Source organism: Bacillus rossius, chromosome 3 (genome assembly GCF_032445375.1).
Source record: "Bacillus rossius redtenbacheri isolate Brsri chromosome 3, Brsri_v3, whole genome shotgun sequence".
Taxonomy (NCBI): domain Eukaryota; kingdom Metazoa; phylum Arthropoda; class Insecta; order Phasmatodea; family Bacillidae; genus Bacillus; species Bacillus rossius.
The window spans coordinates 10,009,348-10,032,110 of record NC_086332.1 but is presented as its reverse complement, the minus strand read 5'-3'; the positions used below and the strand labels follow the sequence as shown (position 1 = coordinate 10,032,110).

Sequence of the window (22,763 nt, the reverse complement as noted above, 5' to 3'; positions counted from 1 at the left end):
ATGAACATACTACGTTAACTATTTACCCTTTTGTATTTAGATATAGAAAGATCAGTCATTTTTGGATCTCATTGTTAGCATACATAATTGTACCTTAAGCCCTGCAAACAAATATTGAAAAGCAAACCAAGTGTACTTACACTTTATTATTGACAGAACTCAGTTTTTTTTATTAAAAAATTTATAATTTAATTTGTAATGCACATTATTTTACCACTCTTGTTACAAATGAAGGCCAGATGTCACTTAAATGTGCTGTGTGAGTTTTAAGACGTTCTGATTGTAAGAATTCTGGATGCACTTTAATACAGGAAAAAAAAAAACAATATTTAGAGAATTAGGTTAGAAATATAGAGCAGACTTCATTTTAATCACTCAGTTGTGATGTGCATAATGACAGTATGATAATAATTTGGTAATAATAAGCAGAGATAATTGGGAAAATGTGTTCAAATATCACTTTAAAAAAATTGGTTGTCTGTAAAGTCGGTTTACGGACGATAGTTTAACGTGACAATTTCATAACAAAACATTCATGAAATGATTGGATACTTTATTAATAAAATTGAATCATTTTTATTTTAATAATAAAAGAATAAATACTTGAAATTATACTAGTAATCAGATTTTTTAAATGCAAGAATAATTAACCTTTATTGCCGAAATTATTGTTTTAATAAGCAATGAAAACCACATTAGCTTTTCACTTCACTTTATAAACAGTCGAGTGGAAGAGAGAGAGATGTGGCGCAAGCGTACAATGAGCGTAATGGGAAACAGTGTAACGGAACAATGTGCGTAACGGGACACTTTTTTGTGCGTGCAGCCGGCGTTCATCGATTTATTAGACGTCACGTCAAAGAATTGGTTGTCTGTAAAGTTGGTTTACGGACGATAGTTTAACGTGACAACATCATAACAAAAAATTGATGACATGATTGCATACTTTATGAATAAAATTTAATAATTTTTATTTTAATAATAAAAGAATAAATTCTTGAAATTATACTAGTAATCAGATTTTTAAAATGCAAGAATAATTAACCTTTATTGCCGAAATTGTTGTTGTAATAAGCTATGAAAACCACCTTAACTTTTCACTTCACTTTATAAACAGTCGAGTGGAAGAGAGATAGATGCGGTGCAAGCGTACAATGAGCGTAACGGAACAATGTGTGTAACAGGACACAGCATAATGGAACAATATGTGTAACGGGACACTTTCGTGCGTGTAGCCAGCGTTCATTGATTTATTAGACGTCACGTCAAAAATCAAATTTAAAAATACTAAATTGAAAAAAGAATTGCCTCTGGGTGTGAATGAAAACATAAGGAGAATATATGTATCAATTTCCATGTGTCTGGGCATTAATGTCTCTGTTTTATGTGAACTACAGACAGATAAACTCCCTTTTTTTTTATATATATTAATATTGATTTATTCACAGAGAGAAACAGTAACTTTTTCTTTGCCAAGATTGACTTTAAAAGATTTCATTAACATGTGAATAGTCTGTATACTATAATGTTTAAAACTTGGATGTGCACATGTTTGCATATTGCAAATTATTGAGTTATGTTCAAGTAAGAGGGATTTGTTATATGTACTTACCAACTGTAGCTTAGGTACCTTAATGTGTGACTTTTTTGGTTGAAAGTACCTTTATCACAAATATTTATTCTAAGATATTATTATTTAAAATTTCTGAGTAGTGGTACCTACCATATTTCGTGGGGTAGAAAATTAGTTGCATAATATGCAAATTTTTAATAGGCATTTCATTTCAGCATGTACCGGTATTACTGATGTTTTGAGTTTGCGTATGAAAATGAATTTAAAGTTCACTGTTTTTAAAATGAGTTGTTTCACTTTTTGGGATGTATTAACAGCCAAGGAATAACATAATTTTTTTTGTCTGTCATTTAGAGTGCAAATCTGCTCTTGCCTCGGAAGGTGTAGAGTTTATTTTGGAGCATTTTGACAGCCTGTACTCTGTCCTTGTGAACTTGAAGAAACTAGAGATGTCTTTCCTGAAGACGGTGTGGCAGTTCATGTTGAGAGGTAAGCATAGTTTCATTAACACGAGAATTCACTTATCACTTAAAAGGATTTTCCTTCTCTATTCACTTGCATAAGTAAAGGACATATTAATGGTGCAATAATACAGTAGGGTAGGTGCGTGTTATTCCAGAAAATTTGGTTGTTGATCCTTTATGATGTATGGTTTAAGGATAAAATACTCCAATATATAGAACAAAAATGTCAAGATTGTACATTTATAACTATTTTACACAAATATTTACAGGAATTGAATAGTATGTATACTAGTTGTCAAAGTTTCCATAACATAACAAACAAGGAAATATTATTTTTCTTTATTAATTAGTTTATAAGTGTAAAGAGTAGGGATGTGTGAGTACCCGATATTTTCGGGTACAGTTCGAATCCACAATTACCCGAACCCGGAATCGTTGTACGTACATGGATTCAAACAGTATTACAAATATTCACAAAAGTTATAAATTAATTTAATATGGCTCAAAAATACTAGCAGTGAAAAATAAAATTAGGCTACTATTACGTAAGTATTTATAATATGATGTATCAAAGAAAGATATGTAAATTAAATACTTAACACAGTGACATTAAAAGAATTTTGAGATTTCGAAGGCTTAAACTATAATTACGAATTTTGTCGTATAGCAAACTATAAACTAAAAACAATTACATACCTACAAGAAAAAAAGTCTTGGTTATTTATTGGAGAAAAATTGGTTTCATTTGCTGAAACATTTATAAAACTGAGATTTCCCTGTGGCGTGCAGTTTATTACGATTGAGTTGGAGAATCGAATATCTGTTTGTTTTCATATTTTAAAGTGTTTATTATTATTAAGTTTACATAATTATAAACATTTCAATCTCAGTGTAATAAATAATTGCCAGTAGTTACAGTTAGAAAAAAGAGAACACACATTATTTTTAAATTAATCAGTTATTTTTAATTATTCTGTGCTTAATATTCGGAATCGGATTCATATCTCAAATTATGCCAGGGATTCTAATTGGATTTGAACTGAAATGAAAATCAAGGCTTCGCACATCCCTAGTAAAAAGTATAATTAAACTCTAATTTGGAAAACACTGGTAAGATATAATTATTCATAACAATCACTAAAACAAAGTACTGAAAGTACTTATATATAATTGCCTATAGTTAAAGGGTAAAAGGTAATAGAACTATTCAAGGCTGCAGGTTGTCGTTAATATTTAATGTAATCCATACACACTTACATTAATAATGAATAGAATACAAAGTACAAACCCAAATACTTAAGAACATAAGTATTCTTCAGTGAAATGAAAAAAAAAAAAAAAACATTTGTAAGCATGTATTCTTTTTATTTGTGTGTAATATTTAATTGGTATCAATTGATAGCCATATGTTGCATCTACACCATCAGTATAAGTGTTGATTTGGCATTTACTCACTAATCATAGCTGACTGGGGTCCCCAGTTTAGCCGCAGGTGTGGAATGTTCTGATGGATGACTTGTGGCGTGCGAGAGACTGGTAGTAGCGTGCTGGGGGCTATCAGATTTGGTGCAGGCGGTAGTTGCGATACAAGTGTTGGCGTGTTTTTAACGCAGTACACGAGTACAATTTTGTGTCCCCCTTGCCTTCTTCCGCAGTCCACTTGCCGCCTCTGGCTTCACGAGGGGGTGCGGCTGTGACAGGTGCTTTGGCGTCCATGAACGACCGACTGCATTGTCCACGGAGGTTCGGCGTGGCATTGTCCACACCGGGCGTAAGGCGTCAGTCCTGGCTCAAGGGTGTGAGAGAGGGCGTCGGCTTGGGTGAACCGCGCGTGAAGATGGTGGCCCCTCAGGTGGGGTTGGTCCGACTCATGCTGAATAGTCATGTCACCGCGTGACAGCCTCGTGTTGACTCGTATTCTTCCCTGCCGTTCTGAGACCTGAATGCTGGGTTTTGGGATGTTGGTACCGAGCTGTTTGTCCGTCCTGAAACTGATTCAGAGCGTGAATTTGTTGCAGCGTGCGAGAGGCTAGACACTTACTTGGCGGACGTCCTGAGCAGCGATCTGGATGCGGAGAAGCGGTCCAGGACTGCCAACGTGGCCAAAATGCTGGTCTACATAATGACGGACCTGACGTCCGGGATCGAGGATCGCATTGTGCAGAAGTCTGCAGATGCAGCGATGATCGACGGGAAGGTCAGTATTAGTGTTTCATCGGTGAATATGCATGTGAAATGCATAAGGAAGTTTTACTTCCATAATTGCATAATAATTTTTTTAAAATTAATATTAATAGTATTGTAATAATAAATCCGTGACTAAACGAAAAATTTAAATTTTAAACTGTGTCAGTACCAGAAAAAAAAATCCATTAAGCTAATACAAATCTTGACATAAACAATTTTTATGCAGTACACATAATTATTGTAATCATTTCCTGGAGATAATTCAGATAGTGATTGCTTTCTTGCAGCCTACTTAACTCTTTTTAACTAACACATTTTTTTAATTACCTATTACTTTTCCAGCATACATAAAATATAACTTGCACTAGAAACTAAATTTTTCTACAACATTGTACACAATTATTTTTAAAAAATTTAGCAAGTGTCTTAACTAAATGTTTAAATATTAAAATTTACATTTAAATTGACAAAATTTGGTAATTCAGTAGATTTCATTATTTCGTGTTTTAAATAGCATTCATTTGGGTGTAATTTAAATTTATCATTGTTCACCATATAGTCTTGCCACTAGTTATGAGCAATAAAGTTCATTATTTCAGATATGCGAAAGGAGAATGCTGATATCTTGTATCATGTTAACAAAATAATGCAAAATCTTTTGAATATCTTTTCTGTAAGTGAGGTTGCAAAGGCCTTTACATGTAGACCATAAAAAAAAAACATTAACTTAGATTGCTCTCCTTGCTTGATGTTAATTTTGTTATTAATGTATGGATATAGGGACCCAGTTATTTTGTGAATGATTTGTGCGCAGAGTCGGAAAAAGGGCTTGAAGAAAAGTGAAAGTGAGGAGTCGGAATGGGAGGACCAGAGACACGCTGTCGTCAAGCTGCTGTACGGGATTCTGCTGAAGGAGCTGGACCACCTCTGGAGCCCACCTGTCGTGGAGCAGGACTTTGTCGAGTGAGGAAAACCAATTTCCCATTCAGTTGTGTACATTCGTCACAAAATAAATGTGCTTGCATTCCAGATGACACAGGTTCGAATCCTGGTTGGGCATCTATATTTCAATTTTTCATGGTTTCCTGAAATCTCTTAATACAAATTAAATATACAAAATACAGTAAAGAGGAACTACAGCATCATACTTCAAAAGCACTGTTTGAGCAAAACCTGTGGAGTCATTCAAATTAGGGGTGAGCCGATGCCGATTGCCGATTATTAAGATCGGCCGATTTTGGTCATTTTGGTCATTTGCATGATCGGCTTCATGCATGCCGATCCTTTTTGCCGATTACCGCTTTCTGAAGACAAAAAAATCTCTACGTAACACAAAAACGCCGACATATTTTTTGCTTCAGAACTGTTGCTTGACGTTTTAAAGTAACACTTACTTTACTTAATCTTTTCTGCAGGAAAAAAAAATTAAGTAAAGTTATTCTTAAAAAATAAACATATTCATGAAAAGTACGTTTGTTAAAAAAATAGTAAACAAAAGCACACCAAATTGTTTAATAAGTTATGCATAGGGGCCTGTTCTTTTCGCGATCGCGATTAAATGACGATAAACGCGAAATCGCCATAACACAGCGTTTTTACATGAAATTTAGTATTAAAATGCGAAATCGCAGTGTTTTTAAGCGAAATTTAAAAACTGGGTAAAATACTGTCTCGTCACTGATAAACAAACACCGCAACATGGCCGCCACTGAACATTAGTCATAAATGCACTAAAGCAAACAAAAGCTTACACACGCTCACGTTATAATGTTATACTCAAAAATATACTGTAAAAATACGTAAAACTACGGCGTTTATTTTCCTTTCCGGCATAATGTTTGGATAGATAAGACAAATAGGCGAAGTTTTAAAGCGTACGCACACCGCTCGGGGCACTGACGTCAGCTTGGAACAGCGACACCGGATAAATACAAAAGCAAGCAGATGATTGGGCGAACGGTGGCGGTGACGTGAGTGGCCATACCACGTCAGCCGGGGGCGCTGGCATATAGTTGGAACAGCGTCTTAATATCAAGCAGAAAGCATTTTAAATGGCGCCAAAAAGCGGAAAAATGTAAACAAACATTCATTTTCGAATTGTATGACGATGATGATTAGTTGGTTAACAGTGTGTTATAGATTTTGTTAAAGGGATTAATAGATTTCCAGATTAGTTTATGGGAACAACTAAAAATCAGTGTCTAAATCAAAAGTTTGTCATATAAATATATGTAACCTATTTGTTTAGGGTATTCAGTAATAGTAGTTTCAAGTAAAATTATTTAACTTAAGTAATTCGGAGCATATTTTACGACTAACTTAAAAAAGCACTAATCGGTCAAAAAAATCGGCATGATCGGTACCACATTTCTGGCATCGGCATGATCGGCAAATGTGGTGATCGGCTCACCCCTAATTCAAATAACACATAATAATGGTGTGTTGGCAAAAAGAGCGGTATACCACAGTGAAATGGTATGTATAATAGAGTAACTGTATTTATTTATACGTATTTCTCTGGAATACCACAGGGTGCATCCGGAAATCATCAAGGGTGCACACTTTACTGCCTTAGGGAGTAAAACATTTTTTTTGGGGGGGGGGGGATGGGGGGGGGGACTGCATTGCAGAGGGGTGTCAGGTGGGTGCTGAGAATTACTCGTCATTTATTGCATCTGTATGTAGTTCGCTGGATAACACTTAGTAGAGGTGCTACCAATTTTAAATTTCTGAAGCAGTTCAGGCCTCTAAAGTGCAAATGTGTTGTGATGGCATGCTAGTCGATTACTTATTTAGTAGGTATGAACATAGACCTGAACTATTACTGTTTTGATGTGAATAAGAGAATCTTAAGGTTTAGTATGTTTGTGCTGCTTTGGCTATTGTCTCTTTTTGCATTATGTGTGGTGAATACTGAGAGGCTTCTATGCAACTGATGTAACTGTACCCCAAGAAGTAAAGAATCACTTGTAACTCAAGCTGTATCTCATTTGAATGTTTTTCGCATTATTTTGTAGGATAGTTATTATTTTCTCACTGACTCTCATATTCTTTTTTTCACCCACTCACTCATGACCATGAGTACTCAAACACACTCATGCTTACACACACACACACACACACACACACACACACACACACACACACCATCACTCACTCACTCACTCACTCACTCACACAGTTTCTCACTCATACTCTCAAAGTTGCTGCAGGTGAGTTTTATAATAAAATGAAGAGGTAATAAGAGGCGTGGTAGTTGAGTGGTTAGAACACTGGGCCTCCCACCAAGGTGATTGGGGTTTGATTCCCAGCAGGGTCAAACTGGGATTTTCACAAGTGGGAAACGTGGTAAACGTTGCCGAGGCCTGTGGGTTTTCTTTTGGTACTCCCTTTCAGGCTTGCCACCACGACAGATCTGTCCCTCGGGTAGGGCAGCCGGCTCCTGTGGGTGTCAGCACCACTCCATTGATCTGGGCCTCAGACGGGAAACTACCTACATGTAATTTTCATTTTTCATGAAACTTTACTTTCATATTAAGGCATAGTAAATTATCTAACATGACTGTTAGCAAATCTAACATGTTATGCTGGAATACCTAAAGCAAACAATTTTGAATTCATTACAAATGTAAACCAGAGAATTGTGTTAGCTATAGGAATTTTAAACAACCGCTGACTTTAGCAAGATGTATGATGTGTGTTTCAGTATCATTGCCAACTGCTGCTACAAGCTGCTGGAAGACTCCAACATCGCATCGGCAAGAATGAAAGACACCAGAGAATCCATCATGCATGTCCTAGGGGTACTGGTGAAACGTTACCGTCACGCCCGTAGCTTCATTATTAAGTCCATGCAGGCAAGTACTGAGGAATTGATTTTTTTTTTTTTCTGTGTCTTCACTAAGCTGCTATAACATCATAGTTTACAACATTTTCAAACTTAACACTAGTTTTAACACATTATTTTATCGTCCTGAATTTCCTGTGGATAAATGTTTATGTATTTTAATTTTTTTTTGCTTGCAGCGTTATTAAATAAGTTTTAAACCTTAAAAGTAATAAGTAGAGACATGCAAAATTCGCGGATTCATTTCGCGATAGGCTAGCATCAAAGCAACTATACCTCCGTACCGCTTCTGCGATCGGCCCACACTTTATCCTGGGGAACTGTGAGCCGATGGGAAACACCGAACCAAGGAAGTGCCGAATTACGGGCAGCCTAGTCGAGACGTCTCGCGCGTCAGTAGCCAATGAACAGGTGTCATTTCCGTGAGTATTTAAAGGACTGTGGAGTCTATCCTAGAGGTCAATGAATCCGCGAATTTTGCGGGTCTATAGTAATAAGGCACGTAGTGATTGTCGTTAAGTTGAGTTGAGTTGAGGAGTGTGCGTGTGCTTGTGTGGGGCCAGCTCCTGAAGGTGTACGACCACCTGGTGGGGCCCCTGGCGGAGGGGGTGCGGCTCCTGGTGAGCGAGTACTCGGGCCGCAGCCTGGTGAAGGAGCTGGTGAAGGAGGTGTGCGACTGGCAGCCGGACGCCATGCTGCAGGACCCGGCCGGGGTTCGGGCCTACTCCCAGTTCGTGGTGGAGCTGGGGCAGGCCCTCCCGGACCTCATGCTCCCGGCCATGGAGCTTCTCGCCCCGTTCCTGGAGGACGAGGTACCGTGTCTCTTCGCTCTGAAGCCGGGCATGCATTTTCATTCAGTTTCCTACGTGGTGGAGACGGGCCGAGACTCTGAAACTTAAGCTGAGTTCAGCTAGTAGCTTCAGCACGAATAGCGAGAGTATTGAACTGGACCGGTGGAGACTTGACAGTATGTTTTCTTAAATGCGGTACAAATTTTAACACGTGAACCAATCATAAAATCACGTTACCAACATATTGCAAACACTTTTGCAGTGAAACTTCGTATTTACGTTTTCCTGCAAATTACACAGTTTTCATAAAGTGTATTTTACATACTTGTGCTAGCCAGCAAATGCATATTGTGTTTAAGTTTTAGAACAATTTATTAAAAATTATTTTACTGTAAAAATGCAGCACATCTATTTTACCCCAATTTTGGTGGAGTATCATAAAAAAAACATTTTTATAAAAATGAACACAATAACACCAAAATCCTCTGTTTTTAAAACAAAATTGAACTAAAAATAAAACCTTGATATCTTGTCTTTATTAATATCATGCATGTTTGCTCATTTAGCTGGTCACTTAAGCTTACAGGGGTCAGCTGGTATCCACTGTTGTCTTTCATTCTGTATTGTATGTACTAATTCTGTCTCTTTTAGTTTCTTGTGTTTAGTATTTAACTTTTGCAGTATGTGTACTATGTTATGTGGTACCTGCCTTGTTCGTGACTGCAGCCCTATCCAATGCGGAACAGTGTGCTCACGGTGATGAGCGAGATTGTGCTGAAGCAGCTCAGCTCGGAGAATTTGTCCGAAGAAGATCGGGAAACCAGGGATGAGTTCCTTGGCAAGCTGCAGGAACATCTGCTCGACACTTGCGCCTTTGTCCGCTCAAAGGTGAGCCTCTCCGCTAGAGCATAGCTACACTCTTGCATCAGCGGAATTCGCAAAACTAGAGCTGTTCTGGTCCTTTGCTTTTGAACTATTTGTCATCTATGTTCAATTTCACAAAGCTACAAGTCTATAAGTGGAAGCTATATTTTCTACAAAACCTTGCTTTTTTTTTTTTTTTTTTTCGTGTAGAAGAGATTACTCGAGTCTCGGTAAATACGGCCAAACCAAATTGACTTGGCTCATAAGTAGGAATGGGCACGTCGATTCTTCAGTGCTTTGATTACACAGATTCTACATGGAATTTGAACCATCAATTCTTAAGTTGTAAGGAGGAATTGTAACATAAAGGAATCGTATCATATTTAGAATAGTAGGTCAAAAGAACTGTTGAATATTTGGATGTAAAATAGATTCACATAAATTGATTCTTGCCACTATTTTGAATTTTCCGGCCAGTTAACTGACAATGTTAACGCAACTCGCCTAGCACTAATTTATTAAAAACAGGGTAAATTATTTTAAGGTTAGATCAAAATTGCAATCACCTGTATTTATCCGTACCACTGTACTAACCAAAGTTATAATTCGGTACTTCGGGAAAAACATTGTAAACTCATCAATGTAACAGCTTCATTTAATGAATACAACATTAACGTAACTTTTCTCTCCATTTGTTAAATAATATCTTTCACTTCTAACATCTGAATGCAATCCTGATGCCATGTTGAAGTAAATAATTTAACGCAGCTTGGCCAACTGTGTTATTCATAAACTTTTTTTTTTCTCCCTTTTCATATACCAAAGCTAATATCACATATTTTTGATACTTATGTAAATATTTTTTGCCTGAAAGAAGTTATTTAAAAATTTGATTTATGCATTTATAAAGTCATTAAATTGAATGTCAAAGATTTTGTTGCTTCCCGTGTATAAACAAATTTTGCACTGTTTTAACGTTTGTGTTGATTTTTCATTAATTTTCTATTTTGCGTGCTTGTGATTTTTTAATTTGGATAGAAAGAGCTTAGAATGTTATTAAATGTTAAAGTTTTTGGATCAGAGTAATGCACTGAATACAGTAGGTAATTGCGTTTGTGTGGTCTCTCTTAGGTTTTGCAGCTGTGGTTGAAGTTGTGTCAAGCAGGGGCGGTGCCCATAGCTTGTCAGGGCCCTTTGTTGACGGCAGTCACCTCCCGCCTCCATGACAAGAGCAGCAACGTCAAGAAGTATGCAGTTCAGCTGTTGACTGCCTTCATGGAGAGTAACCCCTTCGCTGCTAGGGTGAGTTTCACCGGAAACTTTGTTAGAATTAATAAAGATCTCAGGCTTTCGCGGCCATTGTCTGAAGTTGCTTGGCTTCTGGGTTGTAGCCGCGTCCAAGGCGAATATGTCACCGATGTTTCGGTTGATGTTGCAGTCGCCATCATCAGGGTAGAGTTACCTACTGATGTTATTACAAGCCTTTTAATATTCTCGCCTGAGAGGGTAGTGTTTCCTGATTGGCTGCAGCTGTGGGCCAATCACAGCCTTCCTTTCGTCCGGTTGACCTGTTGGTTTGGCCAATTGGAGTTGGGCTCCTGTGATTGGCTGAGGGTGCTGGCAAAACCGTGGCTAAATGTCAGTGATATATGTATTCATATTGGATGCGGCTACAACCCAGAAGCCAAGCAACTTTATTAGAATTCTTGTTTCACATCCTCTGCACTTCACTCTTCTTTACAGTGACCCTAAGTACCATGATTTATTTGTTTGTTGTGTAATCCCTCTCTGTGAGAGAGGTGCAGGAAACTCACTACCACACCGCTGGGAGTGGGACGGACCTTAAAACTCAAAATACCCACCAAAAAAAAAAAGGAACCTGGCCAAATTGGCCACCAAAACATTCCCAGCCTATAGCGATCATTGAGTCTGCTGTTAACTTTCAGAACAACTGAAAAAAAGCAGAATTTAAAGGAGTGTATAAGGTACAACTAGCAAAGTACTAGTGACAAAAATCAGAACTCCATTTCAAAACAAATAAATTTTATTGGTCCTTTGACCCAATTCAATTATAGGAGTAGCCTGGCACACACCTTTTGCAAAGCACAGTTTTACAACTTTAAAATTGCTACTGGAATTAAAACCATGAGCAGCCTTAATGCAATCTTGTTCATACAGCTTGGCAGCTAAATCCTACTGCCCATGTATTAGGTCCAAAACCTTGCAGTTAAAGAGGTGATAAAGATAACTCTACTTTGTGACAACATTCACCCAGACTAATCACCAAGCCCCTCTTTGACTGCACACTCCACTCGTTGCTGCGCTTTCTGGCACCTTGCTTACACTGGCTAACATTGTTGCAGTCCAATAACCTTAGGTGTAATTACCTTGCTTTTTGCCATCCACCATAAAACACCTGTATAAAAAAACTAGGTGCATGCAAAAAAGATAGCCATGTATGATCTATTCCAAAAAAAAATTTGAATGCCCTGTATGTGCAGTAGACTGTAGGCTATTGACATAATTGACTATTCAAAAAAACTCGTGGCGTATGTTGGGTATGCAAACACTATGCTATGTTTATGAGATGATGTTTTCCATTTTTGGCATTTGTAAACTATGGTGTGATGATTAAGTGAGAGTAAAGTATGTGCGATGAAATACAATATTTGTTTTTAGAGTCATCATGGGTTTGCCTTTTTTTTTTTAAACCATCGCCATAGGCAATCATATCTTGGCCATCCCTTAGAGAAAAAAAGAAGTGTTTATCTATCAACAATATGTTTTTTTAACATTGCACTCTGCCTAAGGGATGTATTGGTTGACATTGTAATCTGACAATCCGAGTCATCTGTTTATGTATGTTCTTATATTCTATCAATGGAATGATGTAACTAATAAACTAAGTAATTCTTTCTTCTACATAGAGGTATAAAAAAATAAGGGCGGGAGGGGAATTTTCACAGGCTTTAGTTATTTCTTGAAATACCCACCTATCGCCTATGTATTTTTTTTGTTAGGTATTTTATGTTGTATTCTATAAAGTACTTCTAATTTTGGAGAAATTAATACTTATTAGGTAATTGGTTCATTGTAAAATGTGGTGCCTTGTTTGTGTGCAGTTGAGCCAGAAGGGACTGGAAGAACAGTACGAGAAGGAAGCGGCACTGCTGAAGACACTGGAAGAGACACATGGAATCACTTCCAAAAGAAAGCAGTCACACTTCGAGATGATAGAGGAACACATCAAGGAAGCTGTTAAGGAGGTTCTCCAGTCAGGTGTGTGACAATGGAGTACATCACAACGCTCCTGTGAGGACGGTTGAAGCAGTTCATTTTAGGATGCCCTCAATTCTAACTCGCTCCCATTTCAGCTCTAAGAATAAGTTTCACTGGCTAGTGCAAGTAGTATGTACATCACTTTAACTTAAAGAATGAATGAATTTGGGCGTAAAGTTTATTTGACATTAGGGTCATTGTAGATGTTGGGAGGTTATCGATGAAATGAGAATAAAGTTTATTTGACATTAGGGTCATCATAGATGGTGGGAGGTAACTGATGAAATGAGAATGAAGGTTTGATGGAATGTATTGGTGCTGGAGGTGGAAGTGTCCCGAGAAAACACAGCTTCGAGGCAACATCTGTCACGTTTCTTTTTTGCAAAAAAAAATTCAGTGCCTTGTGACATTAGGTTTTCACATTTGTAAGTTGAATACAGCAATGTCTTGATTGTGCCGAAACACTTCACAAAAATTTTAACTATTATAAATTATAAAATCATTAATCTTAAAAAAATTATACAAGAATTATGGATGTTTTTTCAGTTTTGAATCCCGATCAACTGTAATCGCCCGATAATAGAGAATCGGTAATTAATAGTGGTGCACCGATATGACTTTATCGATTACCGATTCGATTACCGATTATGAGAGCAATAATCGGCAGATACCAATTCAGTTACCGATTATAATGAAAAAATTTTTTTAATTGTAATAATGCACACAAAAATTTTTATTCCCAAGTGAATTTAATAACAAGATTAGGTAAAATCGAGAATACAGTTATAATAACAGTATAAAAATATATAAAATGCACTATTAAGTCATTGCAAAGTGTAAATTAAATTAACATCTATTTATATTTGTTATTGTAAACAACTTGAACTACAGTCTAATAATTGTAATTTACAATGGGTACGTTTTTGTTGCGGAAAACTAGCATTATTATTGACTATCACATAAGGTTGCATCAAGAAATTACCGTTTAACATGTAAACATGCTGCTTTATTTTGTTCACTTGAGTTTATAGAAAAATGTTTCCACACTTCACTTTTTTTCTCCCTACTCGTCATCTCACTATAATTATATAAAAATGACTAAATACCAATTTTAGCACATGTGATTTTATTTATGTTGACTGAATATATAAAATTATAAATACTTTTTCACTTTTCACGTCCTACAAATAACAAAAGGATAATGTTACCAAAGACGCCCATAACGAGTTTGTAAAATGCAGTGATAAAAACTAGAAGGTATCGGGACCACGATTTTAAACCGCTACTACGACTCGAAAAGATCGATTGTCATAGAATCCACTGCAACTGTTTGTGGTATTTTGATTGCGTGCCATCTATTTTACGTCTCTGGCTATAGGTAGTGTACAAGGCCACTAAACAAAAGACGAAACGTAAATAAACGTGTAGGAAAAATGTCTTTTTTATTGTTCGAGGCAATGAGATTTATAAACTTAACGAAATATCTTTATTTATGATATGACGGAGTTAGATGAATTTTTTTAATATATACAAATATTACCGTATTTCATCCTAAAATGTGTAACAAAATATTACACGGTAAAAACCTACTTAATTACGCGGGACGTAAATAATCGGCAAAGTAATCGTTAAGATAATCGCCGATTACGATTAATCGGTAAGTACCCATAATCGCAGATTACGATTCATCGGTATCCGCATCGGTGCACCACTAGTAATTAATCTTAATCTGTGATATTTCAACCGATTATTTAGACAAAATTGTCAACATTTTCTCATTATATTTATCATAGTTATCGCTTAGCATTATAAGAAAAACATGCCAATGATATTAATATATTCTTTTAACGGTAAATAGTAAACTCTTTTAAGATTAATTCATGAAACACCGTTCAGACTGTAGGCCTACACACGCGCTGAAAGTTTCAGAAACTTAGTCGTCTAATAAATTAAATTACTCTTATTTTATTCAATTGACGATTTTCTTCTAGCATGTATGGCTAGTATTTCCATTATTGTTAGCTCCATGTATCAAACAACTGCTTTGAGTACCGCTTGTAAAAAAAAATACAACACATAAAACAGCATAAAACACAATAATATTATTTGAACAGCATCATCACAAGATCTCCATTTTACGTTTAGGTTACGCACGTCATGTGATGAACAAAAACAATTTGGCCAACTTATCTCACTTCACCGGAATTTCCGTTGTATTCGTGAACCATTATCTATTATTTTTTATTATTATTGAAGTCACTTTAATAACGGGAAAGTCTTCTTTACTTTTTATTTTTACCGTATATTAACAATAAATTAGGGATGGGACGAATCCACATTTTGGTCGAATCCGAATCCTTGTTCGAATCCTCAGTGTTTGTCATCGAATCTCGAATCCCAGTCCCACACTAAACTTCACTACATGTTATTAAAAAAAAAATCACACATTTATTTTAAAAAATTACATAGGCCTATGTATTAAAAAAAATACATGTGTATTTATAAAATTATAAAATAAGTGCATAGTGTATACACCTGATATGGAATAGAGGCAAATAACCTCAAAAACCACACACGTAAGTTTGCATCTGTCTAATTCTCTGTTAAATTAATCATTCCTATGTTTTCAATAAAATACGTTTGTATAACAGACACCATTTAAAAAAAGTTACTTTTTTTCTGCAATATTATATTATTGAAGGTTGGAAATGACTGAGTAGTTATGTTAATTGACAAAATGCAGCGTAGTTTAGGTTATGTTTGTGCTATTTCTGTTACCTTTATAATATAGTTTAGGTATACAATTTTCTAGAGCTGGACGAACCTCCGTTCTCTGGTTTCGAAACGAGCCAAACCGAACCTCATACAGAAATAATTGTTTTGAATTAAAATGAACCGATGACTAGCATTTTGGTCTTTAATTGAGTGGTGAGAAAGAAAGGTTCTCCAGCCATATGTAAAATTTAAACATTATATAGCTTATATATATACCAACTTTTAATTCATGAAGAAGTTCCATCTAAATTTCAAAAAGACTATCTTCCTTTCTCAGTGTACACTAACCTACATTAAAAAAAAATATATTATAAAGATGACGAACATTCAGCATAAGGCCAAATAACATATTTTTGTGGTAGACATAACCTAACATTTTTAATAAGTAAAACTTTTTAAAAGGACATTAAAAAAAAGTCGAATGTGAATTAAGTTACCTATCTACATTACAAAACCCGCTGACTGCAGTTGCTGTTTTCTTGGAAGAATGCTGCTCGTCAGAAGAAACTTTAGACATTTTTTGGGGTGGTTCTGGGTCATCTGGGTCGTCTTTATCTTTTCTCCATTTGGAAAACTAAAACGACGTTAGCCTGCTCATCGCAAATCACCTCAAGAACAATAATATTGTAAACGTAACGTAAGAAGTGTGGTTATAGAAATTTGCGTCGGAAAAAAGAAAACACGAGAAATAATGATGGCTGCCGCGACTACGCTAGTCAACTTAGTACTGTACTGTAAAATTTACTGGACCAGTACTTTTAATACACAAGATTAAATTAATATTTTCAGTACCTGACTGTTATAACCAAAATTGGCCAAAGAAAAGAAATACATCCCAGTAATTTAAAATACGTAATCATTTCCTACCGCATTTGTCTTGTGTTTACTTGATCACGTTAGTTTTGCCGAAATACGAGAGTTCTCGTACATGCGCTTTAGTTTAACGTATGGGGTACGCAATCTTTGGTGATTTTACAACACTTCTCGTACACGCACTATAGTTAAAGGTATAATATACAATTCCTTTGGCATTTGTACGATAGTTTATATTACGTAGTACGAGAAATGCATACAAAATTCTCTAAAGTAAACAAAAAGCAAAGCGCGCCTATATGAAAAAATTCTGTGCGAGTTATGCGACGATTAATAATTTTTATTTTTATTTTGTCTGCGCTTGAAACTGTTGAGGCGACGATTATGCGATAAAAGTCGGAATATTACAAGTAATGGAGTTTTGTTGTGCTGTTTTGTGAATGGTCTCAAATGGGGGTTAGAAAATTAGAAAAACGTAATTTTTTTTTAAACGAACGTTCGGTTTTTCGAATATATTTTATGAGGTTTCGAACCGAACGAAAGGGTTCGGTTCGGTTCGAAATTTTAGAACTTCGCCCAGCACTACAATTTTAAATTACTACCTAAAACTCTTAAAAACCCACCTCGAATCCAACCTCGAATCCCACCTCGGATCCTACGAATCCTCGAATCCATAGGATTCGGTATATTCGACGAATCCAAGATTCGAAAATCCCATCCCTACAATAAATATTTAACCAGGAATAAAAGTTCACGATTGCGATAGATAGTTGGTGGTCGGTTGTAGGAATATTTCTGTTTGCGACCAAAATTAATTTTTCTAATATTGGTAATGCCTGTGTTAGCGAAGACGACTCGGCGACTAGATTTTTTTATTGTTTAACTAATGCATGTCTATACATTACGTAAACGGAGTGACGAATTCTTTGATCAAATATTACAGTATATTTTGCTAAGTTTTCTATTTGTTGGCATTTACCAAAATAAATATTTGTTAAGAGCTGTTATACATTGCATTCACATTCACTATTTAATGTTGCATAATAATCATGGGTACGCTAGTCGCAGTGCTGTGTGGAAATATTTTTTTTAGGATCCGGGCCGGACGATAAATATGCAGCATGTAAATATTGTTCTCAAAAAATATCGCGTGGTGGCGTACATGGAAACAAAACGTCTTACACTACAAGTAATATGTGGAGCCACACAAAGTCAATCAGCTTGTATTTCTTCACAAAAATCTAAAAGCTATTTATTAACTATAGCTATTAATGTTATGTGCAATGCCTTAGCTAGCTTACCAAAATCTTAAATATTTATGTAAATAAAAATGATTTTGTCTGCATTCTATACATATGTAAATATTGTTCTCAAAAAATATCGCGTGGTGGCGTACATGGAAACAAAACGTCTTACACTACAAGTAATATGTGGAGCCACACAAAGTCAATCAGCTTGTATTTCTTCACAAAAATCTAAAAGCTATTTATTAACTATAGCTATTAATGTTATGTGCAATGCCTTAGCTAGCTTACCAAAATCTTAAATATTTATGTAAATAAAAATGATTTTGTCTGCATTCTATACATATGTATGTACACTTATGGTCCATGCCTACATTACATCAATTTTAATCACAATTTTGTTCTCTTTGCCTTCTTTTTTAATTTATGTATGTAATAATCGGGCAAATATAATCGGTATTCTTAATCGGTTTGGAACATCGGCTGAATTTGAATTTTTTAGTGAATCATTAATCGTAATCGGTAACCGGTTTTTCAATATCGGTACATCCCTAACAAGAATATGCATTTTTAAATAGCTCTGAATGATATAATTTATTTTAATTGAAGGGCGAATGTTTATAATTTTTATGGCACAGAACTCTCTTATGCATGTAAGAATGTATTGTTTCACATGCAGATGAAAATGCAGAAGACTCTGACCTGTCACAATGCTCTTTGGAGTCTATCTTGGAACAAGTGTACAGTGCCCTCTGTGAAGAGAAGTACAGTGATGCTGTGAGGGTGCTACGGGGAGCAAAAACGTACTTCGCTGGAGTCCACGAACTAGAGTAGGTACCTTATCGTAATGTTGTGAACATTTACAACACAATGCCACTGTCTGACAGGAACAAAATAGCCGCTACAGTACATAGAAACCACATGGAAATTCACGGGGGTGCTGTTTCCACTTGTTTCTTATCGGTTTTTGCATGAACAGCGATGTAATAACTGTTCCCCACAGTTTTAAAGGTTTTGCATGCAAAATTATTATTTGTTCTAGCTCCTAATCGTGTATGTATGTATGTATATGTGTGTGTGCGCGCACACATTGAAAATGTAAGTTTTAGGAATCGCTCATAGTGGTTGAATTTGCTGAGTCAGTTTCTTAATTCATGTATGTGTGAAACCCATTTAAGTTCCCACTGTAAAAGTTTTCTTGCCATTCAAATTAGTTTACATTAGTTTGTACTTGATTTTTAACACTTTCATTTTAATATTTTTAATATTTTTTTTTTTTGCAGTTTTAAGTCTCTTAAGAAATTTCTAAACATAGTTTTAGTGTATTTACTCTGTACATTGAAGATTTGTAGCAACATCTAATATTTTTGTTTTATGTAGACCTGATGGGAACAACAGCGTAGAGCAGCAAGAGGCGTGGTTCTACGTGGTGCTGAAGAAGATAATAGACGATCGTGATGCAGACGCGGCGGCCGCCTCTCAAGGATCGCAGCCCGGCACGCAGTCTCAGGAGCCAGAAGAGTTGTCCAGGCAGCGAGCACTGCTCCAGTACTTGAAGGTGTGCTCAAGATACATTCAGCTTCCCTTGTTTTATACTCGACTTCTAGTGTGCCACCTGACTGGGAACTTCAGGGAACTCGGGGTATCTACAGGTCTCCGAAAGTCTCGAAATAAATAGTAACTGTGTTGAAATTCCATTATCTTTAATGTCCAGTAGCATTATGAAAACTTGCCTTTTGTTTTTAGGCCTAATTCTCAGCGATAGTGGCATATTAAATACAAATAGTTTAGAGACTGTCCACTTCAATACTGTGGAAACTATTTCTTAGAAGGTTTTAGTATTTGTACTGCTACCGCAATGGGGGTTGAAGTGTTCGTCGAATCCTAGGGCGCCACCACATGTATAATGGGCATGTGGACCCGGCTACTCTGTCCTCAGGGCCGTGACGTAGCCCATGTGTGGCGAGGCCCGTTTCCCCCTGTATCACTCAAAACCTCCGAAATACGACGACCGGTGCATGAAGCTCCTTCCTCTCGCAGCGCTCGCGACTCACTGACCGTTCGTCCTCGCTCTGCAGCTCTCGGGAGCGGAGCACTGACGTCACATTGGCGGGCACGGGCCGACGCACGCACACACACACACTTCGGCAGGTGGTCGTAGAGGGTGTTGGTGGAAGGAGGGGGCTCGCAGCGTGTAAGGGGAGAGGTGGTGGCACATCTGGCTCAGAAGGACGCAGCCCGGGACGGTAGGTTGAAGTGAGAACAGCTCGCGCTGACACTGTTTACTTCTGCTTTCCAGCGTTGCTCGTGGCTCGTGTACCTCGTACCGTACAACAGCTCGGGTCCTGTGGGGCCCGACGGGGGCGTAAGTTGTACCCGGAAGTTGGCTCTGGCACCCCTTCTCCTGGCGTGTTCGTTTCTGGTTCGGCGGGTTCCTCTACCGTTACGCTGAAGTCTGAGTCCTCTATGGAGTAGTGGAAAGGCCATAGCATCTCGTTGTGGTCGGGCGTTCTGGACCGTTCGTCCTCATCGTCCGGTGTCCAGACTAAGGGTGATGGTGTGTCCTCAGGGAACCCGTGGAAGGGCGTGTCTTCTGCATCCAACTCCGCGAATAACCGCCTAGCGGACTCGGTCGCGCGCGGAGCGGTGATCGGTGACTGCGTCCCCCTCTCCGGGAATCCCCGGAAATCTGGTTCCTGACTGTCTGTGGAGGTGGACGCTTCTGGGCCTGCATGTCGCTGATCTGTGTTTGTCGGGGTCGCTGGTTCACTTCCCGCCGTGCTGTCTCGTTCCGCTTCATACTCGTGTGCGACTCGCACATCGTCCCGGTGATATTTCAGAGTACGCCTGCTCAATAACTTGATTATGACCGCAGTGGGTCCTAGCACTCGTACCACAGGAACAGGTCCGGTCCACCTGGGCGCGAGTCCCGCGCAAAAGTTCCGGTTTCCGTCCGAGAGCGTGTGCAGGTGTACGTTTACCATCATGCCGGGCGTCAATGCCGGTGACGGTCGTGTTGTGACAGGCGTGTGTTGTGCCTGGTAATTCGCTTGTCTGTGCCGGGCTTCGTCATGTAGCCTCGCGATGTCACGCGTGCGTGCTATCGGGGTGTTCTCCCAGTTTTCTCTTTGCCCGTCCTGCACTCGGTATTGGCCGGGTAGGGGGAGATTTCACCTCTGAACGAGGGTAGCTGGGGATTCGCCGGTGACTGTATTGACGCGGCGTCTTAGGCAGTAGGTGATGTCTGGAATGTGAGTATCCCACTGCGTGTGATCTTCCGCCAGTCTGAGCCTCAGCTGCGTCTTAATATCTTGATTATGTATTTCAGTGGGGTTGGCTCGGGGTGGTATACCGGCGTGGTATGCGGTGTAACCCGCCATTTTCCACATAATTCCTTCCACTTCCATCCCAAGAACTGTGATGCGTTGTCGTTTAAAAGGACGCGCGGTAACCCCAACGCGGATAGAATTAAGTTTCCAGGGCTCGCGCAAAAGTGCCTGCGCGGCAGTTTGCAAGCGGGGAAGCCTCGACCCAACGCGTAAAACAGTCGGTGACGACCAGCAAAAACCGCTTCCCTCGTGCCGTCCTCGGGTACACCCCCATCAAGTCCAGGGCAATTGTATGGAACGGCTCAGCGGGTTGCCGTGGTACCTGCTGCTCCCGGCCATTTGACCGCCGTGTCTTCCTTCTCTGGCAGTGCCGACACCCTCGCACGGCGTTCCTCACGTATTTTTTTAAACCCGGCCAGAAGAAGAGGTCTCATATTGCACGAATGGTCTGGTCTTCATTTTATATCACTACTCAAAATTACACAACACATTATAACCCTACACAATTAGCAACATAACAAAATGTATCCGCCGAAGTTTCAAAACAGGATGCGATGACTCGGAGTGTCGGAATCCTTCTACAGCAGCGGTAGACCACTCCGGCTCCGGAACTCTGTTCTGAGGCTGTCGACAATTTGCTGAAGTAACACCGTCCTCCAATTGTCCACTAGTCAAAGTCAGTTCTTAAATATTATAGCAAACTTGTAACAGCTGGGTTTTGACGTGGTCCGTATTGATAATATTAATAATTCAAATATTACATAAAACCAGTTAAGTCATATGTTTGTGAAAATATAGTTCACGTAACTGGTTTCCACTTTTAAAGCAGTTAATTGTGAACACTAATGGTTCTGATCGACAGTTAAAATAGTTCACTTATTGTGACTCGAAGTTAATTTTCCTCACATGTATTCTTGCACATACATAAAATAAATATATCTTCCAGCAACACATAATGCTAAATTATTATTTCTGTCATTTCATTTACAGTTTCTTAGTAGTTCAATTGAATATATTGTAGTAGTGAAGCTCATTCAAGACAAAAATTGCTTCCACTTGTGTCAAATGCTAAAGTAAAACCCTCTGCTCCAAACAAAAATCTTTTGTCTATCTTTTTTTTCATGCTAATATATTCCTAACGGCAGCACTCATAGCACAATACATTACACTACCAAGAATTATCATTTTGCAAAGAGAAAATGTCTTATGAGTAAAGTATTTACATCCTATGGTTGTAGTTAAATAAAAAATCAAAATTTATAATTTTTCTGTGTAGATATTTCTCCAATTTAAAACTTGTTTGAAGTTTTTACTATGAAAATAAATCATTATTTATATTAACATATATTACCATTTATGGATTATATTTTTTGGCTTGTTATAAGGTTATAACTTAAGTGTAGGAACACAGTAGCTGCTTAGAATGTACCTCTTTTTCTGCCCAGTGTGTGTGTACTTGGGGTAAAAGAGGCAAAGTTTTTTTTTCCTCTTAGTATGACTTTTTTTTTTTTGGGCCACGCTGGAGAAGCCTGAGCTGTCACTGCGCTAGGAATGTGTGTGTATGTGGGTCTGTATCCGGTCATCGTTCACTGTGTAT

General features: G+C 37.8%; 1 protein-coding gene across 2 annotated transcripts in view; it reads left to right on the top strand.

Annotated features, from left to right (window-relative positions):
- LOC134530194 (condensin complex subunit 1) overlaps nt 1-22,763 on the top strand; it is a 77,163-nt gene that overhangs the window by 3,354 nt on the left and 51,046 nt on the right. For both annotated transcript variants that reach the window (XM_063364851.1, XM_063364850.1), the window contains exons 3-12: nt 1,928-2,062; nt 4,056-4,234; nt 5,039-5,187; nt 7,931-8,081; nt 8,635-8,883; nt 9,589-9,750; nt 10,858-11,028; nt 12,849-13,005; nt 18,517-18,667; nt 19,218-19,395. In XM_063364851.1, coding sequence (XP_063220921.1) covers nt 1,928-2,062; nt 4,056-4,234; nt 5,039-5,187; nt 7,931-8,081; nt 8,635-8,883; nt 9,589-9,750; nt 10,858-11,028; nt 12,849-13,005; nt 18,517-18,667; nt 19,218-19,395 — 1,682 coding nt within the window. The remainder of the gene's footprint in view (nt 1-1,927; nt 2,063-4,055; nt 4,235-5,038; nt 5,188-7,930; nt 8,082-8,634; nt 8,884-9,588; nt 9,751-10,857; nt 11,029-12,848; nt 13,006-18,516; nt 18,668-19,217; nt 19,396-22,763) is intronic.